At 35.3% G+C, this 16,622-nt stretch overlaps 1 protein-coding gene across 5 annotated transcripts in view; it reads right to left on the bottom strand.

Annotated features, from left to right (window-relative positions):
* Positions 1-516: 516 nt before the first annotated feature.
* CWH43 (cell wall biogenesis 43 C-terminal homolog) overlaps positions 517-16,622 on the bottom strand; it is a 32,000-nt gene continuing 15,894 nt past the window's right edge. For all 5 annotated transcript variants that reach the window (XM_085578606.1, XM_085578604.1, XM_085578602.1 and 2 more), the window contains 8 exons: positions 16,329-16,408; positions 15,294-15,399; positions 12,141-12,276; positions 10,822-10,971; positions 8,421-8,565; positions 7,736-7,797; positions 6,533-6,688; positions 517-5,024 (listed from right to left, as the gene is read on the bottom strand). In XM_085578606.1, coding sequence (XP_085434732.1) covers positions 4,937-5,024; positions 6,533-6,688; positions 7,736-7,797; positions 8,421-8,565; positions 10,822-10,971; positions 12,141-12,276; positions 15,294-15,399; positions 16,329-16,408 — 923 coding nt within the window. In that variant the 3' untranslated portion in view covers positions 517-4,936. The remainder of the gene's footprint in view (positions 5,025-6,532; positions 6,689-7,735; positions 7,798-8,420; positions 8,566-10,821; positions 10,972-12,140; positions 12,277-15,293; positions 15,400-16,328; positions 16,409-16,622) is intronic.

Raw genomic sequence — 16,622 nt, 5'->3', positions numbered from 1 at the left:
CCCCATTCCCCATCTCCCTGAGCCACTGTTTGTGAGGAGTAGAAAATTTGGAATAAAGTTAAGTCCAGAAAGAAGGGAGAGGCAGGGGAAAAGTGTTCCTAAGATTTGTTTTACTTCTCATTGTCCTGCTCTGATTTTGATTGGCAATAAATTCAGTTAATTTCCTGAAGTCAAGTCTGTTTTGCCCATGACACAAACTGCTGAGTGATCTCTCCCTGTTCTTATCTGAATCTCCAAGTCTTTAATTATATTTTCTCTCCCCTGTGCAGTTGCACAGGGGAGTGATAGAGTGCCTTTGGTGGACATCTGGTATCTAGCCAGGGTGGAACCACCCCATGGACTGAGACAGCTTAAGCAGTTCCACCATTAGTGTCTTAATACTAACCCTCTTGGCATCCTTTATTTTGTGCCAGTGCAATTACTTGGACAGCTAAATAGCAAGGTAGGTCAAAGAGCAAGACTGTCCTCAATGCTCCCAAAAAGCAAAAAATCCCAAAACAAAACAAACCTCTCAACGCTTCTTTAGGTTTTCTTTATTTGTTTGTTTTCCCAGCCAGCTGAATATCCAGATCTGGGTTACTACACATATATGCAAGTGCTCACATCAATGCACAGGTGAGGAAGTTAAGAGTGGCAGTAAATGCACCTGCCAGTTTGCACACTGTTAGATCAACCTTGGAACTGCAGACTTTTTTTCTGAAAAAGACTGCCATTGTTTGCTTTTTTTATGTTTGCACTGCTTTTTTTTTAAATTGATAGCTACAATGGCGATCACATTAAAAAAAAAAATCTTAATTGCAGACTGTGAAACATACTGGATAACAAGAGAAAGAGGAGCCATTTAGTTGTATCTTCTTCACTATCAGAAACAGTGCAGATGTGTCTGAGAAAGAATTTCCAAAAGGAAACTCTATTTCCAAAGGATATCAGACTCCAGATTGCTAAAGTCATTATATCTCTTGAATACTTCAATTCATCTTGCCTTGCTTAGAAACAAGCTTGAAAATTAATTTTAGGCACCAGAATCACATATCATGATGTGTTTTAAAAGTCAGAAGGGAAAGAGAACTGTATTTAAAAGAAAAACATTACAAAGAAGAATATGCCGAACATTAAGAAAGCAGATAAAGCAGCAACAAAGCACAGTGCAGGGTATTATAAGAAAATAAAGTCCAGCAATCACAGTTCTAAATCATTTGCAGATAAGAAGATGTAACTGATACCCAAATCAACACCGGTTTGTGTAATGCTTCTGAAAAGATTTTTCACCCTGAGTTACAATGAAAAAGCCTAACACCTGTAAGTTACTCCTGCTTGGTATCAGCAAATTGTACCAATTAGGGACAAAAGAGGACCTCAAGTGGCAGAAACCAGCAGCTGCAGGTTATACAAACTGCTTCAAAGCACTACTCATTAAACAGTTCAGCTTATTTTAATCTCCCTGTCCCATGGACCCATACTGTGTTCCCTGTTGAAGTGAAAAGTCTGTTTTCTAACTCCTGCTCCACAGGTACATGACTTTGGCCCAAAGGTCCTTCTGTAACATCCTGCAAATAAATGCCATTTTACATACAAGGGAAAAAAAATCATGTTTCAGCACTGCTGATACCTATATGTAATTCTTACATTCCAGTTATAGGGTCTTTCTCAGCTTCAGTTTAAAATTTTACATTCTCTTCATTCATCATGCTGCAACTCTAAGCAGCCAAGCTTGAGAGCAGCTAGGAATTTATTCCTAAACCCTGGGGGTGCATCAAAACAGCCAGCACCCCTCTCTGGGGCCACAAAGCTCCCTCACTATCAGCAGAGGACCATGAACATACTCAGTGTTCTGTTTCAGTGGGACAGGTGGGAACTGGTTACCTGTACACTTAAGCTGCAACAACTTGTTTCAATAACATCAAGTCTGGTTCAAAACCAAAGGGTGTGTCCAACTTTTGCTCAGCTTGTAGCTGCAGTACTGTTTTTGAAAATGGGAAATAACAATTTCAGGGTTTTTTTAACCCAAGAGGTTTGAACTGCAGCTCCCAGGTTTTGGAGAGCTCTGTAACAACACTGGAGTCACTGTGCCTGACTCAAGGCAGGAATATATATGTAAGAGGAGACTGGAGTCTCCACGCTGCTGAAGAATCCAGTACTCTCAGAAGTTGCTCTCATATATGTTACCTGGAGTTCTTTTCTCATTCCAAGATAAACACTGATAGGCCCCTGATGTACTGCTGTCTCTTCCTGTACATTCCTACAAACTTCAACAGACCTGCACAGAATTTCAGAGGATGGGATTTGGAGCACAACAGAATACATATTATTTAGAAGTCAGATATATGTAATCTAGACCTTTTACCACAAGCAAAAGTTCAAACCTTTATACATTATTTTATATATTATTTTCTTTGCATGCCATCTCTGAACACATAAAGATATCCACAAACTTCTTCTTTTGTAACATACTTTCTTATGAAAGCTGACATGAGGAGAGTATTATTAGAAAACTAAAAGATTAGTCAGACACCCCTGCAGCAGGACCTGTTCTAGCACATTTCTGTCATAGTTTGAACCAATGATTGTGACTTAGATATATAATGCACATTTTTCTAAACCACTTAAATATCAAGGGATTAGATCAGTGTGTAGATGTAAGGACAAATAAAGTTTCATTTTAGCTTCCCAATTATAACCACAGGTGTAGAAGAAGTATACAAACAGTTTGTGGTCATGTTTTTTCTTAATCATTCTGATAAAATAATGCAAATGTCAACAAATATTAGCTACTAATTACATAGATTAAACTACACAAGCTATTTAGAAGAAGAGAATATTCAAACTTTAGATTTTTTTTACTGTCAACATGAACCTTTCTAATGGGGTAAGCATGTCTAAATCCTGTAAAAAATCCATTAAAGTGTGCTCAGAGACTTTGAAGATTACATATATATATGATTCATAATCTAATCTGTTATGCAAGTCATGTTATGCTGTCTGGCTTCTTGAAAAATATCCTCATCCTATTTTTGAATTGTTAAAAAATTGGGAGTTTACAAGATTTTGTACTTATTTGTATAATTTCTTGCATTTCACATTAATAATCTACTCACATTACAAGGTATTTGCAGAGTCAGTCTGTGAAGAATGTTAAATAATGTGGCAAGATAATGTTAAGTGCTTTACAGGCTATGAAAAGGCAAACCTGTGGCTGCATGTGCATCAGAGCTAGCATGAGAACGTGCTGAAAATAAATGAGGATACTCAGAGCACTGTGCAAAACTGGTGCCAGTACCAGCTGCTTTTGCAAGCTGGGAGAAAGAAGAGACAAGGTCTACTGGTGTTTGAAGAAGCAAAGTGCTAAAAGTTCAATTATTTGTATCTCTCAACAACATCATTTATCCTCTCTTGCTGGAGAGGCACACAAAGAACAAGTTCAGAGGGCTTGTAAAGACACACAAAGCACCCATAGTTGAGAAATTAGTTCAACAATGGCTGGTTAATTGTCAGTTACATCTGAGATGATGAATGCATGACCATTGAGACTTTGGAATACCTTTCATATATCCTCTGTCAATAAAGACCAGTGATCAGTTTCACTGTCAGAAATATAGCTCTAAAAACAAGGGAGCAAAATTATACGTGACCAGAATAAAGCGATACGTGTGGTGCTGGCAGCAATTACCTGACTCCACAGAACAAGAAACCATGGATAAGAACACATCCTGTATTTACTTACACAGAGAAACCATAAAATGGAATATGCTCAAGCTCTTCTTAAAGTTATATGGTGAAGAATTAGAGGGAGAAAACAAATCCACCCTCTTTCCTGCAACATATCCTATTCCTCCCAGTTATTGTATGCTTAGATATGACTGGAAAGACACACAGTATGAAATACTAGTATCACAAATGTGGTTTCCAAACTGAATGCATCACTTAAATTACCTAACATGTTTCTCAGAAGCAGGAAACATCCTTTGGACAACACTGAAGGTGTCCTCATTGTTAAAGGGAAGCCCTGCATGTATACTGAAGGATCAGGAGTTAAATAAAAGACATTTGCAAGAGACTCCAAGAAGACACAAGATTTTACATTGGGTCACACGTGCATGGCATAACAGGGAATTCACTGCCTAGGTCAAAAAAGCAACATCTCTATTTAGTCCTACTGAAGTGTGATGCTAGCAAAGAAACAAAGATAATTTTTTTCCCCTTTATTACAGTTCATTTTAAATAAAAGTTACAACCAACTTGTTTCCATTTTCAGAAACCTTGTTATGTTGAGCACAATTGTTTTTAATTCTTCATCAGTGTGTTCATGTAGGTGTCTCATAACCATCGTTATTTAGAGGTACTCTACTCTTCCCTTTGTAAAAACATTTAAGTGCCTAATATCTAGTTAATAAAATGAAGTCTATAAAAGTTACCTTTTTTTCTCCAGTATTATGAACATCAATAATCTGCAAATTGTTGTAAAACTCATCTAAGAATAAAATGTAGAATAGCAGCAAGGCACACACTTCAGACACATACTTAGTGCATACCTCCCAATTAAAAAATAACACTATTTTTCAAAATTTCTAGTTTGAAAAACCCTAGGTCAATCTTTTTATTCCAGTTGCAGCAATAGCACTCTGAAACATCTTGATATATGATACCTCCCCAAAAGATGAAGAAGTTGTTGCCAAAGCAAGTTCCCATCCTTGCTTTGTTGCATACAAAGTAGGTACCCGACCAATGTAGATACCAGTTTATCAAAATGCAGGCATATTCCCTCCCTCACAGTGATGGCAGCTCATTCAAGAAGTCACCAACTATTACACAGACATTCACAGTGTTATGCAGCATTGGAGTTGCTCATCCTTAAACACTGTAATCTTTTTGGCTGTAAATTCAGTGTCAAGCAACAAACCTTTCTTGCTGGTCTCAATAATAATCTTATTTTCTTGCTCTAATTTGTCCGTTTAAAATATTTAGGAGTGCTCATATGAAAGTGATGAATAGGCACATAATTATGTCCATCTTTATAAGATCCAAACCTAAAAAAAATATTAAACAAAGTAATACTATTACAACATTATTTATCTCATGCAATTAAATCATACAGTTACTACCCTACTTCTGAATGTTCTAGGCAATTTGTTTCAGAAACAGGCCCCAACACTACTAAATGTAAATCAGGTTCTATGAACCCTCTCCTACTAAAGGTCTTTGAGTATACTGGAGACAATTAATTACATTGATTCCACTGATGCTATAGGCAGTCTATAATTTGAACTCCAGATGAAAAAGCTGAGTGTTGCAATTATCTGCTTAAATTCTAAGCTAAGTTTTTAGTCTTGATTTTAGTGGAGATACAATTTAAACACCCATACCACCCATAGTATCAAAACTGTCAACCCTGTTATAAATATTGTACATCTTACTTTTGCAAATTATGATGAAAACTGAAATTTTTCACGCCAAATTTAAATATGAAAGTTTGACAACTGACTATTCTGGTAGACAGACTTGCAAAAGTAAAATGGAGTACTTATTCAAAATATCAGTGCTAAGTAATATTTAAGAGCACTGCCACTGTATTTCTACAGAAGTAGGGTTAATCAGAAAAAGTTAAATACATTTTAATAGGGTATACATTTTCTGATTATAGGCAGACAAAAGAAATTAGGACAAGATTCTGTGCTGAAGTCAACTGAGAATAATCTGAACATGAGTGCTAACTGTAGGCAAGTTCCATCATGTGGAAAAGTCAGGACAAACCGCTTCTTAGTCAGGAAGCCAGTGGCTGAGTGGTACATAAAAAGTGAGTACACTCAACTGTCAGATGTATATGAGAAAGTAATATATTCTGCATTATGCATGTTGGGAATAGTAAACATGGCATTCCTGGGAATTATTCTCTCCATGGCAACATCTGTCACAAACTTCATGACTCTTTCACTATTAATAATAGAATAAATATCTTCCTCTATATATCTCTTCCTTATGCGATACCAGTGGAAAAATGATGGCAATTTAGAAATAAATGACTCTTTTACATTAAACCTCGTTCTTTTCTTTTCCTCCTTGACACATGCAACATACTGCCTTAGGCATTATTTTTAATTTTTGCTCCAATTATATGGTATGGTTTAAAATGCTTATGCAAAAAATATTTATTGTACATATTTTATTTCATATTCTAAGTAACAGTATATTATGAGCCCAATCTCCAAAGTGCTGGAAACATGGAAGATCTTTCATCATCCATCAAGCGTCATCACAACACTTGGCAAATATCCCTATGAAACAATCTCAGAAATTGCCTGCTTAAATGAGCATTGCTTGCACTTTATGCTGTGACACAACAGACTGATTTTACCAGGGCACATGCCAAATTAATCAAAAAAATGGAATTACAAATCAGAAGTTCCTGACTTCTACTCTTCTGCTCAGTTGGGTACTGATCAGTGCCTCTCACTTTAGAAATAATTCTGTTCCTAGACTTCTCTTTTACAAGATGTCAGGTACATCATCCCCTTCATTTCCTATGAGACACACTGACCTGGGATTGAAATGGATGTCCTCAGGAACTTGGCTGGGATCAGTGACAATTCTGTCATTGTCAACAAAGCTATCCATATGATCTGGAATTCTAAATTTGGCCATCTGGACTTCTGAATCACTTAAACCAGCATGAGATATGCGGGCATAACCCAGCCTGTCAAATATGAGAAGAGTTAGTTTGAAGAAATAACTTGCCACAATTTGATCACATTCTTAATGAATGTATTTTATTTTTCTCAAGAGTTACGCTTTAGCTTATCAATGCAGTTCTCCATTTCTGTGAATCTCACCTTCAAAAAACTGAAAGTGTTCCATAAACAGGATCGTGATACCATGTCACAAGCATAAAAACTGAAAAACTGTGCTTGACAGTAAAAATAAGTTCTGTGTTTAAAAACCTTTTTTAAAAAGTACAGCTTTAGAATATGAGTGAATGTGTAAGCTCACCAAATTTTCACTGAAAATACTTCAAGATTCAAGAAAGGAACTCAGGCATCAATTGAATGAATAATGTGAAAAAATCAAATTGCGAATAGAGTTTTAGCTGAGTTTTTTAGTTGCCTTTTTTTTATTTTTTACTCAATACTGTTAAGACAGCTATCAAGTTTATGACTTGTGAACACGGCAAAATTTGCATGGTTTATTCAAAAGAAGATGAATTTCATTCCTGTACAAATACCACCAAGAGAACTATTTGTAAACCATTTGGTATTAAAAGATATGGAGTGCATAGGTCCTGTGCCTCAATATAGGCTTACACAGTTCAAGTTGCCACTAAATCCAGCATAAATATTGGCTGAATTAGATCAGTATTTTGCTTCAAGAAACCCTAAATCATAGTTCAAAATTTGTATCTTCCATGTCACATACAAACTTGGTCTTAGCCTTCACATTTTAGAATGAAGTTGCAAAGCCAGAGCTCTGGAGAAATGTAGTTTTATGCTACTAAAGCAGAGTAGATCTGAAGGCTTTTGACACAGAATGATGAAACTTTTAATAGTGTCTTTGTGAATTATATTCAGAGATACACTCATTCTTGTGACCCTAAGACCAATGTTTCACACAATTTTATGATAGCTCCAACTGTCCGTAATAATTGTTCAGGGATCTGAGACTCTTCCACAATCACTTACAAGAGATTATAAAACTGATAACCATAAAGATGCTTAAGCCTACAAATAAGTGATTTACTTTAACATACCTTATTACTCCACGATACATAATATAGCTACACCATCTGTCCCGATCTGTACTGTCAATATCCTAGAGGGATGTTGAAAGGGGAAAAAAAGTCAAACAAATAAGGTAAGTGCTCATCTGGGTAGGCTTTAAATCAGTAATAGGACCAATATGTAAACTCACTGCAGAAAAATATGTTGCCTAAAACATTGTAATACGGTAGAAAGAAAAAAAGCTCACTGTTAGACATGGACAAATGAGACAACTTTTTGGTATCACTTGACACAGAGCTCATTTTTAAAACAGAAGAATCACAGAAATTAGAGGCTATCTGGAGGTCACCTATTCCTAACCTTGGTCAAAGTCACTTCAGGCAGATTGCTCAGGGCCTTATGCACCTAACTTCTGAACATCCCTAAGGATGAAGGTTTCACAACTTCACCAGGCCCCTGTTCTAATCCTTGACAACCCTGTGACCTTTTTATTCCTTCTAACAGACATTTCCCTTGGGGCAGCCACTGTCCATTGCCTCTTGTTCTTTCACTATGTAACTCCACCTTTGCAAGATATCATGAGGTAGCTAAAGACTATATTTGAAAATGGTCATGTGTTCTCTTCTCTGTCTATATTTAAGTTATCAATTTGAAATATTAGGCTGAGTATTCCCAATATATATTTTCTTTAAAGATGCACTATTTTCATATTACCTGCACGTTTCCATTTTTTATTAATTCAGTATAGTCTCTGGATCCAGGAGCTGAAGTGATGTATCCTAGAAACACAACTTGCTTAGAGCTAGTCTTCAATAGGTTTGAAACAGCTATTGCTTGGAGTTTTCTGTCCAAGTCCTCTCTGAAAGAAAATGGAAAAGATTTTAAGACATATATATTTTAGCTCACAATCTCTGCACTATGACATAGTAGACTACAAATCAATCTGGTACCATTTTTTTGCTCAATATTAGAGAGTATGAAAGTTCACAGAAAGCTCAAAATTATCACTACATTTGATAAAAGCCAGATGGTCATGGTAGATGTAATTAACATTCTCTTTCTATCCATCACAGGAACAACTTTTTCTATTACTGTTTTGTTTTTAATACTGATATCATCACTAGGAGATGTGAATGTTAGTATTTTGGTTATCTAAGGCTTTGTCTTTGCTTGCACTTAAAATTTAACTGTGCTAGCTAGCATGATGTGGTGGGTAACAAAGAACTTACACGCTAAATAAATTTTCTCATGGATAGATCATGGTAAATAAAGTCTTAAAGTCTGGGTCCCATAATTTATGAAATGTAACTAGAGTTACATCATCCCATTAGCATTAATTAATTACATTTGGCATGTATTTCACATCTCTTTAACAAGATTTACACAAGAGTTCCAACATGACCAAAAGTGATAGCTTAAAGTGGAGGCTAGTAAAATACTTCATTGGACCCCACTCCCCAGCCTTGGATTTGTCATAAAATAATGAATAAACAGCTCTCTTTCTATGATTCTTCATGTTAATGACCTTAAATGGTTGCATAAATCATGTTGTCTTCTAGATTTTGATAGTCTGGGCTAACAGGTAAAAACAGTGGCAAAGAGAGCTGATTTTGAACATGTAAACCCTGAAGAAGACAACAATTTAAGTGCAGGTATGCTTCCTAAATAGTGGTTGCTTCTGACTGAAGCAACCGAATTAAGGAGAAAGAGCACACAGACAGAAGACAAAAAAATCCCCTTAAGTAGAAGTCTGACCCAGGTATATGTGAAGCTGCCTGCTTAGCTAGCTGCTCTTTCAAAAATGCACCTCTCCAGAAGATAGGGTCTTTTAAAAGCACATAGTTATAGTCCCACATTTTAAAAATAATTTTAAAATAACCCTAGTTATCCAGTATTCTATATTCTATGTCAATGTAAGCAGCAGAAGAAAAAAATATTAAAAATGAGCAGTTATGTGCAGTATTTAGTTACAAAGTCATTCCCCTCTGAAACACAATCTAATTTGCACTCATTTCCCATGGACTTCTCATATTTTCTCTTTCATCTTTATCTCATTTCTTTGTGAAGGTATTATACAGTGTTATTTTCTCTACTTTGACAAAGAGTTTCTCAGACAGGCAAGTCTAATCATCTGTGTGAGGCACAGAATTAAATCCTGCTCTAGAGTTAAAAATGGGGAGTGATTTCTGACAACTATATTTGTTTAATAAATGGGAAATCTATAAACAATTTGAATGTTTGATGCAGTTTCTACTCAGGGGAAGGAAATGGGATATAGAAAATTCCTTTGGTTTTCTGAGCAGCTTCTTTGTGTTATAATATTCTGCATCCTATCCATAAATATGCCACTCTGTGAATTGTAACATTTTCTTTTAAATTCCAGGTATCACTACATAGCCACAAACATACTAGATATCCCATCAAATATAACAGAAATAACAGCTACATGGAGCATTCACAAAACTATCTTTTATTAATATTCTTTACACACAGTTAATCAAAACATGTTTTTCAAGAACTGAAATATATATCTTATTATTTTCCATAATTTAGTTGATTTATTGGTATAATATTGCTTTTCTGAATTCAGAGACCAGACTTCCTATTTCTACTTGCATACTCTCAGAAGGACACTGATGGATATTTTTGCTGCTGTTTCAACACTGTCCTTTATTGAAGGTTTCAGCTTTGTTACTTAAAAAAAAAAAAAAACAAAACCACATTTTTCCATTAATGCTGTCTATCTCTAACTGTACCTATCTGCATTCATTGTGGAATGTAATACATCTATTCCACATGCAAAAAGTCAGAAGGATGATGTCTTACTCTGAGTTGCATCCTATCATTTGTTGTGACTTTGCAGAACTGTACATTTAAATGTCTAGTAATCCAGATAGTAGGTTCAGCTGAGTTTTGCATGACACATTAAAAAATGCTTCAAAATTTCAAACCAGTAGTTTAACCAATTTTAAACTGTCATAGTATTTCTTCAAATGTGCTCTGCTACAACCAGTATTACAGCAGCAGATTTTAAAGAGTACAAAATAAATCCCAGAAGTTCACAGATTACATTACATTACTTTACACTCTATGTAAAAATAAGTGAAATACGCACTCCTCATTTCCAAAGTGAGCAACAACAAAATCAATCAGCTTCCCTGTGAAGTTGACAGTCAGGGAGATAGCAGGTGCAATCTCTCCCTCTGGAGATGGAAGGAGGTGATGGGTCGATTTTACAATTGGATACCTGGATAGTGCCATAATCCTACATGAGGAGAGGCAAAAAGTTACATTTTGTGATTCACAAGCATCAAAGGTGTGAACTAAGCAGATATATGTGAGCAGAAGACTAACTGTCACTGAAAAAACTGTAAGACCAGAATACAAACTATGTCTAGTGGATTTTTCTGAATATAGAATATTTCCCTCCAAAATACTGCTTAACTACATGTCTAAAAATATATTATCACGTTAATTCCTACACTAAGAAATATCATTCCATAAATATGAAGTCTTTCACTGAGATTTTCATGATCTGTATTTCATACAAAACAGAATTTTATGCTACCAGAAATTTAAAGGTATATTAAAAGTAGAAGTAGGTAGAAATACATCTTTAAAATGAGAGATTTCTCTTTTGTCAGCTTCTGTTTTGACATTTTGCATCAGGTTTTTCAATGTATTTAATTTAAAAAATCTCAGAGAATGACTTCTCTCCCCCATTCTGCCTCAAATAGGCAAGATCTGGAAGAAGAAAATTACTAAATGCCCCTCACATATTGAAAAAATTCAATAGCCATAGCAACATCAGTAGGAAGTTCTATCTACCACAGAAATGTGTATATACCCATGAAAATAAAAAGTTACATTATATGCCAGTATTTTTCTAGAGGACAAACATATTTAAAGATATGCAACTGGTAGGTGGTCAAGCATTAAGATAAAATTAGACACAAAATATCTGGTCAAACAGACATGTACCTTTCTATTCCCATTTCCCATTATTACAGCCCAAGCTAGATATGAATTCAAAATTTCTCATACCTTTTCCAACGATCATATTTTAAAGTCTGAAATACAAAATTCTCATAACCCAAAACAAAATAATGTGAGAAGGGCATCAGGTGCAGTACTTGAAATGCTAAACTTCCAAATCTGTACATTAAAGGGCAGGATGCCTTTCTCTGTATCACCAAAACCATAGTAGCTTATGGGGGCAGGCACCAAAATCTGATCATGTTTAGCAATAGGAAAATTTCATCCACACTGCATGGTAATGCTAATGTATCAAAGCCTGTTGCTAAAGGACAAGCTTTAACAAGTGATTATAGTGAGTACTATTCCAACTATTCTTTGCTTTTGTATTAGTGCAGTTTGTATTAGGCAATATATTCACATCTATTTACTGCCACTGTACATGTAAATGTGACTCACCCCCAAGTGTGATCTCTTGTGCTTGGACCAAAATCTGTATAAAATCCCAGTCTTTCTCCTAGCCACATTGTTGGATCATGGTTTCCAATGAATGGTTTAGAGGCATCACTCTCTATAATAGTGATAAAATCTGCTTCTAAGATGGAAGGGAAAAAAAGAAAATATTTTCACATTTATAACTGTTACATATAAATGGGACTTATATATAACTACATAATATCATTATTTCCCATTTGATTACAGAGGGATAGACACAAGACCTTCTGTCAAGGCAAATCGATGTTGGCAACAAAGTCATGCCCAAACTTTTGGCTACTGCAGGCCACACAAACTCTGATGAAGATGCACTTAGTGTCTGCTGGCCATGGCTCATCCCTGGTGCATGACCAGAGATACAGAAGACTGCAGAATACAGCTGGCCTGAGCAGACCTTGTGCCATTTCTAAAGCACTAGTTACTATGCACACAGAAATTAACTCCACAGTAGCAAGTCTCCTGCTTTCAATTTGATGAACAAACACTACACAGCACATCTGCACTTCTCTTCATCTACCAAATCCTATTGTGCTTCAAAGGGTCCTGTGCAAGACCAGCAAACTAGATGCTGTTGCCAAAATATTATTCAGCCCAGAGCAACCTTGCATCAGCCCCAAGGCATGGTAGCAGAAGGATTCGCAGCTCAGTGGATTGCTGACCATCTGCAGCCACCTCACTTTCTCAAAGCACTGTGGTCCCTCCCTGTTTACATGCAGAAGTGTGGTTTTGCCAGGGGAACATGATGGGTTCCCCTATATTTTAACTGCAGGATACAGGAAGAACTATGCAGTTCCTTGAGGAAGGATTTTCCTTAGTTGTTTTCTAAGAAACAGCTGCCCATGCCTGAAGGAAGGTGGGAGTCTGCAAGCTGCCCACAGGATGGCTGAAGCATTCAGACTCAGCTTGAGCAGTAGGTCAGTATAGCTGCAGCAGTAACAAGGGCTCCAAGTGCTCCCTTCTTGCTGAAATTATGCCCCTCTTGGAGTGTTCTCCTACACAGGAAGGCAAATTGAGTCACCATTTCATCCACAGCCCTTCCATAAGGAATTATGGCCATCCAGAACCACAGAAGATTTTTTGCTTTTGAAATATCATATGTAGCAGTGTAAAGCATTGTCAGAAGGGAAAATGGGAGCCCAGTGTTCTTAAATGGATTCCCAGGTTTTTCCTTCTACATCATTAGCATACATGCTGATCACAGAAAGAGTAACTGAAACCATTAAGAAGGGTTGATGTTGAATCCCTCCAGGGCAAACAGAAATTCCAGACACAAAAGCCATTACATGTGGCATCTTCACTATTCCAACAGAGAACTGAGCCCAAGAAATGCACACCACCCCACCACACCTTTAAAGACAACCCCTACCCTAAAGCAGATAGCCATTCTTTTCTCTATGGCTCTCAAAATCAGGAACTCTTCTTATAGGAATTTCTAGACAAACTCTGAGTGCATTTACTGACAATGTTAATGTAGCATTTTATATAAAAATATGCATGTAACATAAAACTCCAGAATACCATTTCTACCTATTAAAATTATTAATTTATATTTTGGGTTAATTATTAATATAAATAAACTATCAATTTATAATTTAATAATATTAATTTATAGTAAATATTATTAATATTATATTACTATTAATACTTTATGTTATTATATTAATATAATCTCCATTATAATATTAATTTATATGAAATATATTATTTATTATTTAACATATTAATTTTTACTTATTAATTTATATTAAATACATTAATTTCTAATTAATATGTTATTAATTTATATTTTGGGTTATTATTATTAATTTATATTTTATTAATTTATATTTTGGAATTTGCTGCCTTTTTGACTTAGCAATTGTCTTTTTCAGAAGTGATATTTTACTACCCTAAAGAAATGCCAATGGACATAGATAAACACTTTTTCTAATATTCATTAATTTAAACTAAAGGTGCCAGAAATAAATGCATTCATCAAAATAGATAAATAAATATGCAAGGATTAAATAACCACCCAGACACCCAGACATGAACTATGGAATCAGCTATGTAGAAGAATGTTCCTAATTTCAATTCATTAAATGTCCTGGCTGTTTTCTTATATCACCAGACAGCCAACATAGCCCAGCTCTCTGAACCTTTGGTCATGGGACAATGGAGTGAATGAGGTTAAATCAGTCTCTTCACTCTTCACTAACTCCTGCCACAAAATCAAGACTTGCACAGGAGCACCTGTCAGTGCCTTTTCATTGCTTGGGTTTGTAAAGACTGAGCTGCTCAGGAAAATACTGTGGCAGACCAGAGAACAACAAATACTGGGATTACAGCATGGACATTTCCTAATTCCCTGGGCTTCTTTAGATGTTAAACTGTTGGTCCCCTGTGCACCCTATCTCATGGGTATTGCAGGGAAAGAGGAACACCTACAAGCACTACTGGCCAATTCCTTTCAATGACCTCTGCAACAGCACTCGAGTCCAAAGTTTTTGTTTCTTATAGCTAATTTTCCAACCAAATTCCTGTCCATGAGCAACAGTTTAGACACTCTTCTTTACAGTGAAATCATGACAACCAAACCACAATCACTACTTTTCTTGTATACATTGCACTGGTTCAATGATGGAAACGGACTTGTCTGTTTCTTCTCTATATTCATTGTTAAGGGCATTTGAATTTCACACCCTTTAGGAATTATATAATGCTTCACATTTTAAATAACCCACATAGAAATTATAAAACATTATATTTTACCTAAAACTATATTTGCCTTTGGAAATACCATTGTATTTTATCTAAAAGGATATTATTTCATTTATGCAAAGAATTTCTCTAAGACAAGTAACTCATCAGTAATATGAGAAGAAAAATCTAAATAAGAAATATAATGTTTCCTCTGATCAGAAACCTCTCTAAAACATATTAAACAAATTATCACATCTGCAAATGGATTTTTGACTGAAGTGATTCTATTGGAACAGGTCAAAAATTGAGGAGAAAACCACTAAACACAGGTTCTTGTGTTAATGCAAAAAATGGCCTCAATTACCAAGGTGTTTTCACTTGTCTTTTCAGATGAATACTCCCAAATATAAATGAAGTTGGGAAAAAAAGACTTACCTGTCTGATTAAGCAAATTAGCTGATCCTTCCAAATTAGACCATCCTTCATTGTCATATCCAAATCTAAAAGGCCAGATCATAGCAGAGAAATCTCTTTTTGGAACCTCAAAAAAAAAAAGGAAAAAAGTAAAATAAAATTTGAATTTTACATATTATAGCTTTGCAGTAAACACCAGATACATGATGCCATAAAATACATACAGAAAGAGATGTTTTAACCAATATATTTTCCTAATAAAGCTGTCAGAATTACAAAAGACTAAATCTGCAATTAACAAGGGAATAAAAGTCATCATTCTTCAAATTAATTTGTACAAGTAACAGTAAACAAAGAGGAAAGAGACAATGCACTTTTTTCATCTTACTAAGAGGAACTGACCACTTTTTGCCACACAATAAGGCGAAACATGATTTAATTGAAAAAAGAAGGCCAACTGTATTAATCTGTGTATATTTGTGAAACTAACACTGAATCCCATGACTGTTAACCATCTTGTTATTCATTACCTTTGCAATACCTATTTTCTTGCAAGATAGAAAACTGGAATCTTCAAATTTTTATCTGATTTCCATACCTAGTCTAAGTCTAACCTATGTCAACCAACTTTTCAGAGAGCTCCAGTTCAGAGTTATGATATAGTATAGAGACATAGAATTCCTTCAGCTGGAAGAAGCCTCAGAAAATTATCTGTTCAAACTCCCCCTTCATGAGATCAGCAGGCTAATAGCATTGTCCAGTTTGAATACCATCCAAATAAACTCATTTATAAAACTAATGTTCAAATTGAATATATGAGACAAGAACCTCTCAAATTTTCAAAATATTTTTTTCCTTCACAGCATCACTATAAATCTCAAAGACTCAGACTTTTCAATTTGACATTAATTTATAAATTAAATTTTTGCATCTTCATTTATGCATTAGTTTTTCTGAATACTTGGTTGCAAAGATTTCTTCAGCCACAATTAACACACCTAAGCTATTACACACACATTTTACTGTATATTTGAAAGTTACCGTTCTCACACTTACCCCTTGGCCCAACTTCTTCTGGTAAGTTTTATAACGTAAACCTAATCCAAGCAAACCGACACCAACAAACAGCCACAATACTTGAAATAGAAAAACACAGAAAAAAATTGTTTTAATTTGAGAAAAAATAATGTTACTATTGCTGTTAAACAGGACACTTATTCTAAGGTATGCTATTCACAGGATGAAAAATATGTCCATTTAAGTGACAATAGCAGATCAAGGAGGCATCTATGCATGCAGAATGTGTATATGTGTGCAAATACACTCTCTAAAACACAACATGCTGAGCAG

The sequence above is a fragment of the Lonchura striata genome, chromosome 4 (genome assembly GCF_050655825.1).
Source record: "Lonchura striata isolate lonStrDom1 chromosome 4, ASM5065582v1, whole genome shotgun sequence".
NCBI classification, from domain to species: domain Eukaryota; kingdom Metazoa; phylum Chordata; class Aves; order Passeriformes; family Estrildidae; genus Lonchura; species Lonchura striata.
The sequence above is the reverse complement of the archived record's forward strand: the minus strand, read 5'-3'. Positions and strand labels throughout refer to the sequence as shown.